Source organism: Tachysurus vachellii, chromosome 2 (assembly GCF_030014155.1).
Source record: "Tachysurus vachellii isolate PV-2020 chromosome 2, HZAU_Pvac_v1, whole genome shotgun sequence".
In the NCBI taxonomy this organism is placed as follows: Eukaryota; Metazoa; Chordata; class Actinopteri; order Siluriformes; family Bagridae; genus Tachysurus; species Tachysurus vachellii.
The window spans coordinates 40,313,461-40,333,460 of record NC_083461.1 but is presented as its reverse complement, the minus strand read 5'-3'; the positions used below and the strand labels follow the sequence as shown (position 1 = coordinate 40,333,460).

Genomic DNA, 20,000 nt, shown 5'->3' with positions numbered 1-20,000 from the left:
GCGTCCATTTAAATAATTGAAGAATATAAGGAAGAATTCCTGTTTCAGTGATGAAGCAGATCAGTGTTTTAAAGGTAAGGACAAAGCTCTGTGATGATCTCAGTAATCAGGATATATGATATACTGTATATACATTTAGACCTGATAACAGCTCCTAAAGTAAATGTATGAAAGACGCTGACATTCACTGTTGCCGTGGTTACATTTTACTCTACTGTAATCAAATACTCACTTTAATTTAATATACGTAATCTAATATATTCACGCTGCTATAATAAAACTTTCATACTCCTTGTATGTTGGCTTTTATAAAATGAACACAGGAGCTGATATAAAGGATCTGATGTATCGTGTAGATAATATAGTGTAATAATCTGTAGTATAGTATAGTCATGTACGATGTAGTATGGTGTAGTGTAGTGTTGTATAGAGTAATGTAGTACAGTATAGTTTGAAATATGGTGTAGTATAGGACAGTATAGTATAGTATAGTGTAGTATAGTATAGTATAGTATAGTATCCGCTCCGGGTGTGTGTTCATGGTGTTTGTGTGTTCACTGCTGTGTGTGTGCACTTTGGATGGGTTAAATGCAGAGAACAAATTGTGAGTATGGGTCACCGTACTTAGCTGTATGTCACATCACTATAGTATAGTATAGTGTATTAGTAGTATAGTATAGTGTAGTATAGTGTGGTGTGATATTTGTATAGTACAGTGTATTAGTAGTATAGTATAGTACAGTGCAGAGTAGTATAGTACAGCATTAGTAGTATAGTGTATTAGCAGTATAGTATAGTATAGTATAGTATAGTATAGTACAGTGCAGAGTAGTATAGTACAGCATTAGTAGTATAGTGTATTAGCAGTATAGTATAGTATAGTATAGTATAGTATAGTACAGTGCAGAGTAGTATAGTACAGCATTAGTAGTATAGTGTATTAGCAGTATAGTATAGTATAGTATAGTATAGTATAGTATAGTATGGTATAGTATAGTATAATGTAGTATGGTGTGATATGTAGTATAGTATAGTATAGTGCAGAGTAGTATAGTACAGCATAGAGTATTAGTAGTATAGTGTATTAGTAGTATAGTATAGTATAGTATAGTACAGTACAGTATAGTATGGTGTGATATGCAGTATAGTATAGTATAGTATAATGCAGTAGTATAGTACAGCATAGAGTATTAGTAGTGTAGTGTATTAGTAGCATAGTATAGTGTAGTATAGTATAGTACAGTATAGTATGGTGTGATATGTAGTATAGTATAGTATAGTATAGTATAGTATAGTATAGTATAATGCAGTAGTATAGTATAGTATAGTACAGTACAGTATGGTGTGATATGCAGTATAGTATAGTATAGTATAGTATAGTATAGTATAGTACAGTATAGTTTGGTGTGATATGTAGTATAGTATAGTATAGTATAGTATAATGCAGTAGTATAGTACAGCATAGAGTATTAGTAGTATAGTGTATTAGTAGTATAGTATAGTACAGTACAGTACAGTATAGTATGGTGTGATATGTAGTATAGTATAATATAGTATAGTATAGTATAGTATAGTATAGTATAGTATGGTGTGATATGTAGTGCAATAGAGGACAGTATAGTGTGTAGTGTAGTGTAGCCTAATGTTCTGTCATACACCATAGTACAGTGTTGTATGGAGTAATGCAGTATAGTCTAGTGAGTAATATATTATAGTGTAGTGTAGTGATTAATGTAGTATGGTATAGTGTACAGTCGTATAGTGTTTTGTAGTGTAATATACTGTTATATTGTGTGGTGTAGCTTAGTGCAAAGTAACACAGTTTAGCATAATATAGTGATTGTAATATAGTGAAGTGTAGTATAGTGCAATGTAACATAGTAAAGTGTGAATAGTGTAGTAAAGAGCATTATACTTTAGAACAATGCTGTACACTGTAGTATGTTTTAAATGATCTTTTATAATTGTAATACTGATTCATTCAGAAATGAGAATATGTATAACTGTGTGTCTGTGTGAGCTGACAGTTCTGTGAGGAACTCTCTGTCAGGAGAGAACAATCCCATAATGCTGTTCACCTGATGAGCACAAACATCACAGTCTGACCTGAGATCCCTGACCTGATCAACTGCTTCCTCAGAGTCTCTCTCCTGACTGAACCCATGAGCTCAGACTGCGTTCCTCAACAGTTACCAAAATTCAGTCAAGACATTCCTGACTGTAGTGAATATTCATCATCGACTGCAGCTGTTCCACAAAACCTCCAAACAGTGAATAATCTGAAGCACAGTAAAAAAAGCTCTGTCTAAAAACTAGCACTGCAAATGAGACAAAATTCGCCTAAAGGAAACAAGAAGATGAGTCGTGAAGACAGGATTCAGCAGATCCATCAACACCATCCATCAACACAACAGCTGCTTAAAAATAAATAATTACACAAAGCAACAAGAGGAGCTTTTCCTGCAGGACATAGAGTGACGAAGGGGTGTGTGTGTGTGAGAGAGAGAGAGAGAGAGAGAGGGAGAGAGAGAGAGAGAGAGAGAGAGAGAGAGAGAGAAAGAGAAAGAAAGAAAGACAGACAGAAGTGTAGACTCAGCTCTTCATCAGGTGTAAATACAACACGTTCATAAACCCTGGTGTTTTGCTATGGAAATGAGTGGTGAAACCTCACCTGTTTGCTGTACTTGGTGTTGTGGCAGCTGTAGTCAGAGCAGTGGTCGGAGCTAAGTGACATGGCATCAGCGTTCCCGTTCCCATTTCCTGTGAAGGTGTTGGTGGGAGGAAGATCCTGCACTGCCTGGTGCTTCTTCCCCTCCACTGGTGGCGAGTTGGGCTGCAGATGGACAGCAGGTAACGGAGAGCTTGATTTGTAATGACGTGCCAAGTCAGGACTGGAGCGGTGACGCCTAGTCCCAATGCGTTGACTCACTTCCTGCTCCTCCTCTACTTCCTCTTCCTCCTCTTCTTCTTCATCGGTGCGTCTGCAGCTGTTCACCGTGACGATCCCAGCATAGAGCGAGCGCTCAGATTTGGACCGGACATCACGTTTGTCTGTATCGCGGCGCTTTTTTTTCTCGGGTGGTGGTTGTGATGGTGGGCGGGGCGTGAAGAAGTCCTCCTCAGGTTCTTTCTTTCCGGCCTCATAGCCGTTCTTCCCGAGCGCTCCACACTGACGCGCCGTTAGAACTAACAGGATGATGAGAACCACAGCAGCTGCACCAGACAGCACGCCGATCGCCACGCTGAGACGCTGCTTACCCAGAATCCTGTCATTATCAGGGTCTCCTGCAATGTCCAGGGACAGGGGGACACCCAAACTGCGTGCCACCTGAAGTGAGAGAGAGACAGACAGGGTGGGAGAGAGACAGGGTGAGAGACAAATGGTGGGAGACAGACAGGGTGAAAGAGACAGACAGGGTGGAAGACAGATGGGTGGTAGAAAGACAGATAGGGTGAAAGAGACAGACAGGGTGAGAGAGAGACAGAGTGGGAGAGAGACAGACAGGATGGGAGAGAGACAGACAGGGTGGGAGAGAGACAGACAGGGTGAGAGAGAGACAGACCGGGTGAGAGAGAGACAGACAGGGTGAGAGAGAGACAGACAGGATGAGAGAGAGACAGACAGGGTGAGAGAGAGACAGACAGGGTGAGAGAGAGACAGACAGGGCGAGGGAGAGACAGACAGGGCGAGAGAGAGACAGACAGGGCGAGAGAGAGACAGACAGGGTGAGAGAGAGACAGACAGGGCGAGAGAGAGACAGACAGTGCGAGAGAGAGACAGACAGGACGAGAGAGAGACAGACAGGGTGGGAGAAACAGACAGGGTGGGAGAGAGACAGACAGGGTGAGAGAGAGACAGACAGGGTGGGAGAGAGACAGACAGGACGAGAGAGAGACAGACAGGGTGGGAGAGACAGACAGGGTGGGAGAGAGACAGACAGGGTGAGAGAGAGACAGACAGGGCGAGAGAGAGACAGGTGAACAGGTGAATAATGAGAGAGAAACTTTTTGTGTCATTTACATTTTGTGCTTTTCAAAGAAAAGAAAGAAAGAAAGAAAGAAAGAAAGAAAGAAAGAAAGAAAGAAAGAAAGAATATATAGATAGACTGAGAGAGAGAGAAACTGGTGAACACTCTAATATAATTGTATCATAAGTTTATGACTCTGTTAGTTAGTTACTTTTATTTTTACAGCGTAACATGCCGTGACGTCGTGCGCCACTAATGATGTACCAGATCATTCAATAGCTTCCTGTCACAGACTACAATGCATCCCTGTGTTCCATCCCACACACACAAACACACACACACACACACACACACACACGTACTCCGGTGAATGTGTCCGTACTTGATTCAGATTCAGCACGAGTTCATCATCGACTCCTATTGTCTGTTATTTAGTGTGAAACAGTGCCGTAATCCTGCGTGTGAAGCGTTCATTGTTCCAAACGCACACAAATGTTTAGGACTATTATTCCACACTCTGTTATTTAACTAACACAGTTACACAGTGTACACATTAACACCAGTGTACACAATCAGCTGAGGACAGGTTTAGTTGCTTTTACTCAGGAGGAATCAGGCATACTGTATCTTAGAGCTCCTAAACGTGTGTTTTCTGTGTGTTTGACCTTTGTTCAACTCTCATCCTGAGCTCCAATAAATAATAAATCATATAAAAGTGTATATATTAATGTGTGTACATATATACATTCATACACACATTCTACATCAACACACCCCTGAAAAGCCTCAGTGCCCCCCATAACACCCACCCACCCACCCACCCACAACCACCACCAAAACACGCACACATTTCTTTTCAAGTGTCTAGACGAGGCATTCAGACGAGTACAGACAACACACTGACACTCTGGAATGCACATGTGGACAGATGCCACACTGGTATTCAAACATAAACTGTGAGGACAAAGCCTTCTAGGATAGAAGCAAGGGGAGCACAAGAACAACACACTTCTAGCACAACACACCGACTCAGTGTCCTGCCTAATAATCACACTGAGGTACTGTGACACTGATTGTCCTGCCAAAAATATAACATTCCTCACAGTCAACTTTCAGCACATTACAGTTTACAGCCGTATTCAGACAGGATTAGTTTTTCATATGGATCTGGAAAAGATTATAAACCTGGTAAGATTACACCATGTTTTTATTTTTACTTCCTATGAAATAACCCGTTGAAATGAAACTCCAGCTGAGATGTGAGTAAAGATTGCATTATATTCTGGGGAAAAGAGGTTTTGTGCTTATTCCATGAAGCGCCCGCTATTCTTACAGAGTGCCGTCTTAACCGAAACAGACACTTCTCAAGGCTTTAGGTTAGGTTAGCTTAGCGCCTACCACATGTACCATACAGACTACAGATGTCTGTTCATGAAGCATGTCTGTCCAATCATGCCCATCCTGCCCAAGCAGTACTTAAGTGTAGAGTTATTCAACATGCAGTGATGGATAAACCACAACCCAACCCTTAAGAGATCAAGAAGCATCACTACAGGGTTGTGACTAATCACTGATCATCTACAGATCTAATGAAAACCATGTGTGTGTAGTTGTGTTGTGTTTTTTACCTGAGCTTCCACCAGGGTGGCGTTGGTGAGACTCTCATTAACAAAGACGTGAACGAGCGCAGTGGCACACAGTGAGGGAACTCCACTGTCGTTCACTCGTACCACCAGGCGGTGGAGTCCTCGGTGTCGTCTCTCCAGCGGCTCGGTTAGCGTGATGACGCCGCTGCTTGTGCCGATCTCAAACAGATGGAAGGGGTTTCCACCAATCAGAGCATAGCGGAGGTCTGCGTTCGACCCGGCATCGCTGTCCGAGGCTGTCACGGTTCTCACGACAGTTCGGGCGCCGCTCGAGGGGGTTAGGAGAGTGTATGAGTCATTTGATGGCGCAAGGATGTATGGAGCATTGTCGTTTTCATCTGTTACATAGAGAGAGACCGTCGCAGTCGCGGACCGGGGCGGGTCACCTCCGTCTATGGCCCGAACACGAAATTTATACGTGCTTCTGCGCTCACGGTCAAACGACAATGCAGAAAAGATGGTTCCGGTGTTATTCTCAATAGAGAACGTCTTGGTTACGGTTTCCTGCTTCCTACTTCCTGTTTCATTTTCTTCTTCGTCATCGTCTTCCTCTACGAACAAGCTCAACTCCGCATTCTCTCCACCGTCTGCGTCAGTAACAGTCAACATGCCAACGGGGCTGTTGGAAAGCAAGTTCTCTTTGACATAGAACATGAAGACGTCCTGGACGAACTTTGGAGCGTTGTCATTCCTATCCGTTATCTGGACAACCACGGTTGTAGAACCTTGTAAAGACGGCGTGCCCTTGTCTCGGGCGATTACACGAAACTCGTATCTGTCACGTTGTTCTCGATCTAACACTCCACTCGCACGTATATCTCCGTTATCAGTGTCTATGTAAAAAGTACCGTTCACAGACAGGTCCAGGGAATATGCAATTTCTGCATTTTTGCCGCTGTCGGCATCGGATGCCACCACAGTGACCACTCGCTCCCCAGGTGTGTTGTTTTCAGCAAAATGAACTTCCACAAGATTTTGAGCGAATGTCGGAGCGTGATCATTTATATCCACTACTCGCACCATCAAAGTGCTGTTAACAGACAAACTTGGACTTCCTGAATCCACCGCAACAATCGTGACTGAATAATCCCTAGTGGTTTCATAGTCCAAAAGTGCCGAGGTGTGCAGGAAAAACTTCTTTTTGTTTCGTTCGAAGGCATCGTCAACAGCTGGAGGAGGAGCTAACGCATTTTCTCCTGCAGGTTTTAGCGTAAACGGGACGTCTCCCACCACTGTGCAGGTCACAGCACCATTCTCCCCTTGATCACGATCAGAAACTTGGACCAATGCTACAGGAGTGTCCACTAGAACGTTCTCAGGCACCATAGCAGCTCCGTCTCTTACAAGGATGCGTCCGATTTTGCGGATATCAATAACAGGAACATTGTCATTTTCGTCTCGTACGTTGAGTATGACTGTGGCACGGTCCGTGCGAGGTGGTTGGCCTCTATCTTTTGCGGTTACTGTAAAACGAAGTTGGGAAACTTCCTCCCGGTCAATACGGTGCAACACACTGAGCCAACCTGAGGCCTCATCAAGGCGAAGTAGCCGGCGTACAGATTCTGTTGCGGCACCAAAAACATATTCCACCTGTCCGTTTACGCCAACATCACGATCTGAAGCTCGGACCTGAAGCACAGGAGTTCCTGGAGGTGTGTTTTCAGCCATTTCGGCTTCATAAACAGCCCTTTCAAATCGTGGATTGTTGTCATTGACGTCGGTAATAGAGATACGGAGCAGTGCTTGAGAAGAACGTGGTGGATTTCCACCATCTCGTACTCGGAGAATTAGCTCATAGGAATCACGTGCCTCTCGATCCAGCGGTCCTTTTACAATCAACTGTGGCTGTTTCTGTCCATCAGGTGTATCAGCAACTTGCAGCTCAAACACACTGTTGCTCCGCCCATTTTGTGTAGGCCCAGATTCTTGAACACGCCTCCTCTCACCGCCGCCATTCCTTTCGGTTCCTGTAGCCATGCTGGGATTGGGTCTGCGTGACCCGGAAACAACATCCTGGTGCACAAGCTCATAGCGGTCGATACCGTTGCGTCCGAAGTCACGGTCCGTAGCTGTGGGCAGAAGATAAAGTGTTCCAATCGGTCTGTTTTCCTCCACAGACAAAGTTAGCATGGGAGATGGGAACGACGGTGTGTTATCGTTGATGTCGGTGACAACGACACGGCCTTCAAAAAGATCCACCCAGCTTTGGAGTGGCCCAATCACTGAAACTTCAAAGTCCAAGAAACACTCGTTCTCGTCAAATATCATGGCACACTGAGGTAACTTCTCACGGTCTATACGCCGGGCGCTGGTGGTCAGCTCACCTGTCACGTTATCTATCTTGAAGTATTCTGCACCGGATTCCAGTGCAAAAGTCACTTCGCCTGTACCAATGTTGGACGTCACGAGCCGGAGGTCGTTGGCCACGTTGCCGATGCGCACATCCGCCGGACCTTCTTCAGCGACCCGGTAACGCAGCGCTGAATCGACCTGAGTCAGCATCTGCAGCACGAGCACGAGGTAGCAGCCGAGCTGCGTGTTCACTGCGCCAACGCTCAAGCTCCCCATGGCTCTCTTTCTCTTTCCTTCTTTCTTTCTTTATCTCTCTGCAGTTTCCTCGTGCTCCAGTTCCAGTAATAATTTTTAGTCCCTGCTTGTGTGTGTGTGTGTTTCTCTTTTTTAGATGATCTTGCACTTCCTTAGTTGCTCCAGTCACGTCTGCACGTGCGAGATGAACGCATTAAGACAAAAACACATCCTCGTTAGTGAAGATCCAATCTGTAATAAAAAGATGATCCACTCGGTACCGGTTTTTTCTCTCCGGTTCATTTAGATGCTGCACGGCGCGCGAGCTGCTCTCTTTCGCTTTGCACCGGGTTTAAACTGCAATGCAGTAGAACACAAAAGAGAGAGAGAGAGAGAGAGAGAGAGAGAGAGAGATCCGTGACTTCAACTCGGGACGCTTCTCTCCCTCCCTCTATCTGTCTATCTATCTATATATATATCGCTCTCTCTCTCTCTCTTCCTTACAACGGCGTCTTTGTCCTCGCTCGGGAATAAACTGGAGTCTCCTCTGCTTTATTTTGCCCTTTTCTCTCTTTTCTCCTCAGTAAAGTCTCCTGTTCCCGGTTCCTCCTCTTACCTCAGTCTCCTCTGCAGTCTGCTGCCTGCGTGCCAACCGCCCGCGTTTCTACAATCCCTTTAAATAAATAAAAGTTATGGACCGCTTATGGAGTCCTGAGCTTTAGGAACAAACGGCAGCCTCGCGCGCACCGACCGGACAGATTAATGAAAAAAAGTAATCGGCAGTCCGGTTGGGGAGCTCGCGCGAGAGTGGAGGAAGTGTGTTGCGGGAACTGTTCCTCGTGTTCTATGCGTCTTTTGCCCCCTGAAGTCCAAGTCCCTCATGCTCGGACCACGCACCTCCCTCCTCTTCCTCCTCCTCCTCCTCCTCCCATCACCTGCACGTTCTACCGCACTGCACGCGCGAGAGAGAATCTCGAATGATGCTGCAGAGACTCTCTCTTTCTCTCTCCCTGACACACACACACACACACACACACACACACATACACACTACGTAACTTGATCGGTGAATGGGAAGCCAGGAAAGAAAGACAGGCAGAGAGAGAGAGAGAGAGAGAGAGAGAGAGAGAGAGAGAGAGAGAGAGAGAGAGCACATAAATAACTACACACACACACACACACACACACACACACACATATATATATAGTGTTGATATATACAGTATATATATATATATATAAGTATAGTTACTGTAACACACCGCTGTACTTTATGATGTTCCTGATCCCTGAGCTGAGAACAACGTACTGGACCACGTTTACGTCCTACAGCCTGCATCTACCTGAGCAGGTGTGTAGGACCTTCATGTAGGACCTTCATCGAGCTTTAAAGCTTTAGATATTCATTAGAGCTCCTTCAGGGTCCAGTTCTGTACATTCCTGTTGTTGAAGAAAGTTCTTTTGAATTAATCTTGAAAAAATTCATAGGCGTGTAAATGAGCAACAAAGCAGAACAGCTTTATATCAGTGGGTCACATCAGGGCATTTTCACACCTCTCAACCCCACCTGGGACTCCATCCCTGCAGCAGCACTGTCCTGACTGTATAGTCATCATCATAATCATCATAATCATAACAATAATATAATGATTATTATTATTATTATTATTATTATTATTATTATTATTATTATTATTATTATACAGTCTTAGAAAAAGATAGGCAAACTATTTGAATGCGGCACGGCACATCCCCAACGCACACACACATACCGACACCGACACCGACACACACACACACACACACACACACACACACACACACATATTTATATCTCTCTCCGGTCCCTGTACAGCCGCGCGAGCGCAATGCAGCACCGGCAGAGTGCTGAACAATGGAAAAAATAGTGTGTGTGTGTGTGTGTGTGTTTGTGTTTGAGAGAGAGAGAGAGAAAGAGAGAGACTCGATACTTCCGCATCCGTTCAGTTTATCACTTTAAATATGAATCTGTACTTAGATAATTTTAAGAATCGCAATAACAAATTTTGCTGTTTTAGTATTAAAAGATTTTAGATTTTTAGACACCGCCTAAGAAAGTGGGTTAACGCGTGGGGGGGAGGAGAGAGACAGAGAGAGAAAGAGGAGAGAGAGGAGAGAGAAAGAGACGAGAGAGAGAGAGAGAGAGAGAGAGAGAGAGAGAGAGAGATTTACGCGGCATCTAAAATCTGGCACTAAAACAGCAACGGCTCAGAATCGATGGGCTTTGAGGAATCTCACCACACACATCCGTAAGGAATGCCGCGGTATAACGAGAGAGAGAGAGAGAGAGAGAGAGAGAGAGAGAGAGAGAGAGAGAGAGAGCCTGGATGAGGAGGAGGAGCAGCGGATCTTCATGCTTGCCGCAGCCGGCGCTCGTTACACATTCCACCGGCGTCGCTCTGCGTCCTGCACTGCTTTACTACTCTCTCTCTCTCTCTCTCTCTCTCTCTCTCTCTCTGTGTGTTTGATGTCATATCACTCATTCAAACACGCACCCCCCCCCCCCCCCACACACACACACACACACACACACACCCTTCCAATCAGCCAGTTAGCGTGTTCCCCGTCCCTTTACTACGTCATCACACCGAGTCGCAGGCATCATCATTTTGATTCACATAATCAGCAACATTCCAGAAGCACAAACCCCACAGTTAAGGGTTTTTACTGATGTAACCCCCTGACTGTGAGAACCCTCACCGTGTCCCTCTGAGCACCAGTTCACCTCGTCAGCAGAGACATCGACAGTCTTGGGAGATGACATGCTATTTTTTAAGCTAATTACTCGCTCACAAAGAAATGGTAAGGTCCAGGTTTAGCTTTGTGCAGAGTCATCACACTCATCTCAGTGTCGCACATCGTTTAGCTTCAACACACAGACAAAAAGACATGAAGCAGAGATGGAAGATGTGTCAAGATGGTGCTTCTGTTATAGATCTCGTTTTGTTTATTTTTGGACAAACCGTCTATGGTGACGTCTCAAAGATCATGACTGAAATATTTCCTTCTTTTTCCTGCCTACACATTTATTCAGTCATGCCTAGGCAGTCCAATTCACCCCATTAAAAAGAAAGAAAGAAAGAAAGAAAGAAAGAAAGAAAGAAAGAAAGAAAGAAAGAAAGAAAGAAAGAAAGAAAGAAAAATACAGACTGAAGAAAAAGGATTGCTGATAAATAACAAGACGTAACAACAACAAGATTTTAAATTATTCTGATGAGGTCTGAATGAGAAGACGCCAAGCTTTTTATTATAAATATTATAAGCTTTAATTAAACAAAGTGTTCACACTCATTATTCTGCACTAAACCCTTTTAGCTGAGCTTATCGCCACCTCCTTTGAGCTAGCCAATGAAATCAGAGCATCATACAGAGGACCCACCTCCAGAATTTCCTAATCAGGTCACATGAAATCTGAATCAAGTTGCTTTATAAAGGGGGTTTTTACACCTGGTCACTTCATGCGTTTTCTGTGATCAGATATCTACCCGATGGTAAAAAGACCAGGTCTAAATGCCCTCAGAAACGTTTCAGAGACGGATATAAATCCGATGGTACAAACCCCTTCAGGAGGTGGTCTGGGACGCGTTTCAGATGAAACTGGACAGGTGTAAATGAATGTGGTTGTTCAAGCCACATACGTCAGCGCTAAACTCCTCCCAAACGGAACTACGTCACTCGCAGGTGATCTTTCACCCAGGTGTCTCGTTGGGGCTTAAAACGCGCTGCTTTTAGGCCCAAAGTTCTATCTTAATAACTTTAAAGATGACCATAGATTAGAGACAAATTTATTAACAAATATTAACAAAATAAATAGCAACTATAAAATAAACTGTCTTTTAATATTATTCTTGGACTAGTTTAACAGTTGTTTGTCCTTCTCTTGAAATTCCCACAGATTTTGCAGTCCCTGCTCTCAGTCTTCCCTGATGAACTTCTGCAGCGTTAATGAGACGGAAACAGCCGACCTCGGCTCTGCGCACTCATGCTAAACTCACGGCTAATGCTAAACTATGCGTAAAAAGCTGAGTGCTCCACATTGGAAGGTTGGGATTTGATTGTGAGCTGGCTGGGTACTTTAAAGTCCATTACACTCCATCTGTGAGCTGGTATTGTCACATTGTGTGTGTGTGTGTGTGTGTGTGTGTGTGTGTGTGTGTGTGTGTGTGTGTGTGTGTGTGTGTGTGTGTGTGTGTGTGAAATAAAGTGTAGGGAGTGAATAGTGACTGTTAAAATGGTAAAATAATGACCATGCTGTGCAGGAAGAACTGAAGCAGCAGTTAAAATAGCCGGTGTGTTGTGTGTTGTATTGTGTTGTGTGTGTGAGTGTGTGTGTGTGTGTGTGTGTGTGTGTGTGTGTGGCCAGGCTGAATGCAGTTCTGAAATTGTTAGCAATTATGGTTAACTTCGCCTGCTCTTTCTAAGGATAATAGCGTGACTGTGTGAATTTGTAATCTGAGGATTTAATTGGTGTTGGATGTTGTTTATCTCGGCGCTAACAGGAAGCAGATTCTGCATTGTGGGTGTAATTAAAATTAATATGAGTTCTGATTGGCTGGTCACTTATTTTAACACCTCCCACTTTTAGCACTTTACTCCACCCACAACGATGCACACAAATTCAGACACAAACTGAGCCAGAGCACATAGAGAGAGAGAGAGAGAGAGAGAGAGAGAGAGAGTGAGAGATAGATGAAGCAGATGAAGAAGAGCAGTAAAAGAGACAGAGGACATACAGCTATAGAGAGATGGAATTTGAGAGAGAGAAACAGGATAAGGAGGAGAGACAGTGAGAACAGAAAGAAATGTTAATAGAAAGAAAGATGCAGAAGAGAGATAGACAGTTACAGAAAAGTAGAGACGGAGAGAGCGACAGAGAAAGAGAGAGGGGTATAAAGAGAGAGAGAGTATGGTTGGGGGGTGGGGTGTCACTCTTTCAGACTGTGTGTAAGTGTGTCACTGTGTATCAATGTGTGTAACTGTGTATGTGTTTAAATGTGTGTAACTTTGTTTAAGATTGTGTAAGTGTGGGTGTGTGTGTAATTGTGTTTAAGATTGTGTAACTGTGTGTAAGTGTGTGTCACTGTGTGTAAGTGTGTGTCACTGTGTGTAAGTGTGCGTAACTGTGTAAGTGTGTATAACTGTGTGTGTGTGTTTAACTGTATGTGTGTGCAAATGTGTGTAACTGTGTGTAACTGTGTAATGATGTATAACTTTGTGTAACTGTGTGCACATGTGTATAAGTGTGTAACTGTGTGTAACTGTGTGTGTAAGTGTGTATAACTGTGTATATGTGTGTATAACTGTGTTTAAGTGTGTGTAACTTTGTGTAATTGTTTGCAACTTTGTGTAAGTGTGTGTAAATGTGTGTGTAAATGTGTTCAAGATTGTGTGTGTGTGTGTGTAACTTTGTGTGAGTGTGTGTAACTGGGAATCAATTTGTGTAACTGTTTAAGTTTGTGTAACTTTGTGTAACTGTGTAAGTGTGTATAACTGTGTGTGTATGTGTGTGTTTAACTGTATGTAGGTGTGTGCAAGTGTGTGTAACTGTGTGTGTGTGTGTGTGTGTGTAACTGTGTGTACATGTGTGTATGTGTAACGGTGTGTAAGTGTGTTTAAGATTGTGAGTGAGTGTGTGTGTGTGTGTAACTGTGTGTAACTGTGTGTAACTGTGTGTGTAACTTTGTGTAAGTGTGTATAACTGTGTGTAACTGCGTGTAAGTGTGTGTATAACTGTGTTTAAGATTGTGTACATGTGTAACTTTGTGTAAGTGTGTGTAACTGTGTATCAATATGTGTAAGTGTGTGTAAATTTGTGTAAGTGTGCAAATGTGTGTGTGTAACTGTGTTTAAGATTTTGTATGTGTGTGTGTGTAATTGTGTTTAAGATTGCGTAACTGTGTACCAATGTGTGTAACTGTGTGTAACTTTGTGTAAGTGTGTGTAAATGTGTACCAATGTGTGTAACTGTGTGTAACTTTGTGTAAGTGTGTGTAAATGTGTGTGTGTAACTGTGTTTAAGATTGTGTGTGTGTGTAACTTTGTGTGAGTGTGTGTAACTGGGTATCAATTTGTGTAACTGTGTAAGTTTGTGTAACTGTGTAAGTGTGTATAACTGTGTGTGTGTTTAACTGTACAGTATGTAATTGTGTGCAAGTGTGTGTAACTGTGTTTGTGTGTGTAACTGTGTGTACATGTGTGTATGTGTAACGGTGTGTAAGTGTGTTTAAGATTGTGAGTGAGTGTGTGTGTGTGTAACTGTGTGTAACTGTGTTTGGGATTGTGTAAGTGTGTATAACTGTGTGTAACTGTGTGTAAGTGTGTGTGTATAACTGTGTTTAAGATTGTGTACATGTGTAACTTTGTGTAAGTGTGTGTAACTGTGTATCAATATGTGTAAGTGTGTGTAAATTTGTGTAAGTGTGTGCAAATGTGTGTGTAACTGTGTTTAAGACTGTGTAAGTGTGTATAACTATGTTTGAGATTGTATAAGTGTGTGTGTGTGACTGTGTAACTGTATAACTGTGTTTGGGATTGTGTAACTGTGTGTAAGTGTGTATAACTGTGTGTATCTGTGTGTAAATGTGTGTGTAACTGTGAGTATAACTTCGTGTAAGTGTGTGTGTATAACTGTGTTTAAGATTGTGTACGTGTGTGTAACTTTGTGTACGTGTGTGTAACTGTGTATCAATATGTGTAAGTGTGTGTAAATGTGTGTGTGTGTAACTGTCTTTAAGATTTTGTATGTGTGTGTGTAATTGTGTTTAAGATTGCGTAACTGTGTACCAATGTGTGTAACTGTGTGTAACTTTGTGTAAGTGTGTGTAAATGTGTGTGTGTAACTGTGTTTAAGACTGTGTAAGTGTGTGTAACTGTGTAACAATGTGTGTAACTGTGTGTAACTTTGTGTAAGTGTGTGTAAATGTGTGTGTGTAACTGTGTTTAAGATTGTGTAAGTGTGTGTAACTGTGTTTGAGATTGTGTAAGTGTGTGACTGTGTAACTGTGTGTAACTGTGTATAACTGTGTGTAACTAACACACCTCACATTGGTGGATTGAGGCTGAATAACATTTAACTGTTGTAGCAGTTCACAGATGAATATCATTAATAACACAGTTAGAGATATAATGATGCCATCAGCTTTCACTGGCTGGAATCAGTCACATTGTTGTCTGCACACATGAAGGTCACATGACATAACACACGTATCAAGTCTTAGTCGTATTAGTCTGTGTTCCTGTCCTGTTTTTTTTTTAATGCTATCCTGCATTTCGGTCCTTTTTATCCCCGCGCCGCTGACACATAATCTACATACAGCTGCATCTTAGCTAGCTAGCTAATCACTGTAACATGAAGAGGATCCTCAACAATCAAGTGTAACATCAGTTCAGAAATCCTGTCAGGTTAGCTTATATTAGCTAGCAGGCTAGCATTAAACTGAAGTTAATTACAGTTTAACAATGTCAGTAAAGATTATGAATATTTTAAACATGACAAATATTTCTTCTCAAAAATCCTGTCTGGCTGGTAAACAGCTAGTGACAAGCTAGTGAGCAGTAAGTTTGCATTAAAAACATAAAGCTTTTGGAAATCCTGTAAGATTAGCTAATGCTATCAGTTAAAATTACAACTATTTATGGATCTGAACATTTAAAATCCTCTCAGAAATTGTTGTTGTTGTTGTTGACTGATAGTAAGGAAACAGCAGATAATATCCGTCTGCTGGGTCCAAGATGGCAGCGCGGCCTTAGCACGCAGAGGCCACTCCGGATCCAATACGGATATTTATGTTTTTAGCCTGAGTATTAAACGGACACCAGAGACAGCAATATTCATTTATACGACCACAAGACATTAATACAGTACAGAAATCGTGCAACAACCAACCTGCACGATTATTTGTTGGAAAGGTTTCGCGACCTCCAGTCCTCGGTGTGGTCTGATACCAGGGACCAGGAGAGGGGATGGCTGAAAGCGGTGCTCGGGGAAGCAGAACCGTGGTAAGCGGGCAGGTGTCCGTGCTATAGGCTAAAAACAAACCCTAGCCGGCCGGCTTTTCCAACTATTCTACTTTCTAATTTTTGCTACCTGGACAATAAACAGGACTACAGTTGACTCGAACACACTACAGGGCGAGAGTTTATAAACTGCTGCACCTTTGTTTTCATGGAGATGTGGCTCAGAGACAGAGTTCCAGACTGATGGTTAGCTTTGCCAACAGAAATGCAGCTCTGTGTAGTAAGGCTCGCAGTGGTGGTGTGGGTGTTTACAAGAGAACAGCGAATGGTGCAAGAACTTTTTTCTAGTTACTGCTCATAGTCAGTAGAGTTTGTGACTCTTAGATGCAGGTCATTTTATTTACCACGTGAATTCACCACGGTTTTCATTGTCGGAGTGTAAATTCCCCCCAGCTCTAATGAGGCTCTATGTGAGCTCTATGGGGCTATTAGTGATCTGCATGTTCACCTGGTGGACTGTTTATCATCGCCAGAGATTTCAAACATGCAACTCTCAAATCAGTGCTCCATAAATTCCATCAGTATGTGGACTTAGAGGGGAAAACACACTGGATCTTGTTTACACAAACATTCCTGCAGAGCCCCGCCCCCTGCCGTACGGAGCTCCGCCCCCACCTTGGCTACTCTGACCACATCTCTGTTATGCTAATTCCAGCATACAGACCATTCGTCAGACTCTAAACCGGTTCTGAAGCAGGTGAAAACCTTGCCAACAAGAGCCACTGCTGCTCTTCAGGACTGTTTTGAGTGCACTGATTGATTTTCAGGGAGGCTGCAACCAAAGGCGACCCCATCAACTTGGAGGAGTACACGGCATCAGTAACCAGTTACATCGGCAGAAGCCGTGGGTGACTGCTAAAGTGCATGCGCTTCTGAAGTCGAGAGACCTAGCCTTCAGAACAGGGGACAGGGCGGCCCTAAGAACAGCAAGGGCCAAACTGTCCCGAGCCATCAGAGAAGCAAAGCACACACATACCCAGAAAATCCACAGCCACTTTCAGGACAGCAGACTATCATCAGCAACTATCGTTCCGTTACACTCACACCCATTGTAATGAAGTGCTTTGAGAAGCTCGTCATGAGGCACATCAAGGCCCAGTTACCACCCTCACTGGACCCCCTACAGTTTGCATATTGTCCAAAACACTCCACAGACGATGCCATTGCCATGGCCCTTCATTTAGCCCTCACCCACCTGGACAATAAAGACACTTAGGTACGAATGCTGTTCATAGACTTTAGTTCAGCATTCAACACAATCATCACTCAGCACCTGATTGAGAACCTGAGCCTGCTTGGACTGAACACCTTCCTTTGCAACTGGATCCTGGACTTCCTGACTGGGAGACCTCAGTCATGTTTCCTCAAAATAACTCAACACATAGCCATTAATGTCTAAACCGCTGGCCACAAAAGTGAGTACACCCCTGAGTGAAAATAAACTAATTGGGCCCAATTAACCATTTTCTCTCGCCGGTGTCATGTGACTCGTGAGTGTTACAAGGTCTCGGGTGTGAACGGGGAGCAGGTGTGTTAAATTTGGTGTTATCGCTCTCACTCTCTCATACTGGTCACTGGAAGTTCAACATGGCACCTCATGGCAAAGAATTCTCTGAGGATCTGAAAAAAAGAATTATTGCTCAACATAAAGATGGTGAAGAGACTGGGCCACAGGGCAGAATTCCAACATGCTAACGACCCCAAAAACACCTCCAAGACGACCACAGCCTTGCTTAAGAGGCTGAGGGTAAAGGTGATATACGGGCCAAGCATGTAAGACCTATTGAGCATCTGTGGGGCATCCTCAAACAGAAGGTGGAGGAGCACAAGGTCTCTAACATCCACCAGCTCTGTGACATCATCATGGAGGACTGGAAGAGGAGTCAAGTGGCAACCTGTGAAGCTCTGGTGAACTCCATGCACTCCATGAACTCCATCCTCTTGTTAAGGCTGTGTCAGCAATGCGGAGATAAAAACAGACCCAAACGCAGGATAGCTAAAATAAACTGATTTATTAATGAAAAAACACAAAACAGGAACAAAGACACAACAAGAGACAAGAGTCGTGACAAATAACGAGGATTCCGTGCCACCATAGTCAACGCAGCACGGCTAAATACACATGACAATTAACACATCGGGAACAGGTGTGGAGAGACGGGGACGAATAGACACGGGTGGGGCAGACACGTGAACACAGAACATAAACAAAAGCAAATGGCCAAAATTCCGGGCTGGATCCTGAAAGGCAGTGCTGGAAAATAATGGTGGCCACACAAAATATTGACACTTTGGGTTTAATTTGGACATTTTCACTTAGGGGTGTCACTCACTTTTGTGTCCAGCGGTTTATACTTTAATGGCTGTGTGTTGAGGGGACAGTAAATGTACACTGTTATACAAGCTGTACACTCACCACTTTACATTGGAGCACAGTGTCAGTCCTTCAGTGTTGTCACATTCATTCCTTCACTCATCTTCTACCGCTTATCCGAACTACCTCGGGTCACGGGGAGCCTGTGTCTATCTCAGGCGTCATCGGGCATCAAGGCAGGATACACCCTGGACGGAGTGCCAACCCATCGCAGGGCACACACACACACACACTCTCATTCACTCACGCAATCACACACTACGGACAATTTTCCAGAGATGCCAATCAACCTTCCATGCATGTCTTTGGACCGGGGGAGGAAACCGGAGAACCCGGAGGAAACCCCCGAGGCACGGAGAGAACATGCAAACTCCACACACACAAGGTGGAGGCGGGAATCGAACCCCCAACCCTGGAGGTGTGAGGGGAACGTGCTAACCACTAAGACACCGTGCCCCCCCTGTGTTGTCACATGAAAAGATTTAATAAAATATTTACATAAATGTGAGGGGTGCACTTACTTCTGTCAGATACTATATATATATATATATAAAACAATCAGATGACACTGGATGTAACATCTTTCTAAAGCACTTTCAACAAAAACACTGCTGATGGAGGATTTCTGGAAACTTTTCACAGTCTGCTTAGTGTGTGTGTGTGTGTGTGTGTGTGTGTGTGTATGTGTGTTTGTGTGTGTTTGTGTGTGTGTGTGTGTGTGTGTGTGTGTGTGTATGTGTGTTTGTGTGTGTTTTCACAGCTCAGCCGAAGCTTGTTAACATACAGCACAAGTTCACACGTTTCCAACACAAGATGACGGAACGTTCGCTCCTCCACACTTCTGTCTGTCACACTGCGGCGTTGATGCTTGGCTCCACAAGAAGAATTCTCTGCTATAGCACTAACATCTGTTTCTCTCCCACAGAAAATCTTTCATCAGTGTCACATGATCATTTACAGAGTGCGGCTGATAAAACACGCCTTTATCATCCATCTGAAATGACTAAATTCTGAACAAAACCCTAAATGTCTTCCTACCTATCTGTACAAATTACCACAAGAATCATTTACTCACTTGAGTCACTAGAGTCATTTCAACCAAAAGATTCATCCACTGCTTAATTTTATTGATTCATCCACTAATTCGTTCAGTGATTCATCCACAGCTTGAGTGACAGAGAGAGAGAGAGAGAGAGAGAGAGAGAGGAGGATGAGGAAGAAGAAGATGAAGCAGATGAAGAAGAGCAGTAAAAGAGACAGAGAAGAGAGAAAGAAGGAGGAAGAGAGACAGAGAGCTATAGAGAGATGGAATTTGAGAGAGAGAAACAGGATCAGGAAGAGAGACAGTGAGAAAAGGAAAAGAAAGAAATGTTGACAGACAGAAAGATGGACAGTTACAGAAAACAGATGGAAAACAGTTACACAAAAGTA

The 20,000-nt window shown here is 43.4% G+C and overlaps 1 protein-coding gene across 1 annotated transcript in view; it reads right to left on the bottom strand.

The window, feature by feature from the left end:
• Window positions 1-8,556, bottom strand: part of pcdh7a (protocadherin 7a) — a 32,849-nt gene extending 24,293 nt beyond the window's left edge. The window contains exons 1-2 of the mRNA XM_060864740.1: window positions 5,597-8,556; window positions 2,672-3,328 (exon numbers count right to left, since the gene is read on the bottom strand). Coding sequence (XP_060720723.1) covers window positions 2,672-3,328; window positions 5,597-8,182 — 3,243 coding nt within the window. The 5' untranslated portion in view covers window positions 8,183-8,556. The remainder of the gene's footprint in view (window positions 1-2,671; window positions 3,329-5,596) is intronic.
• Between the last annotated feature and the right edge of the window lie 11,444 nt (window positions 8,557-20,000).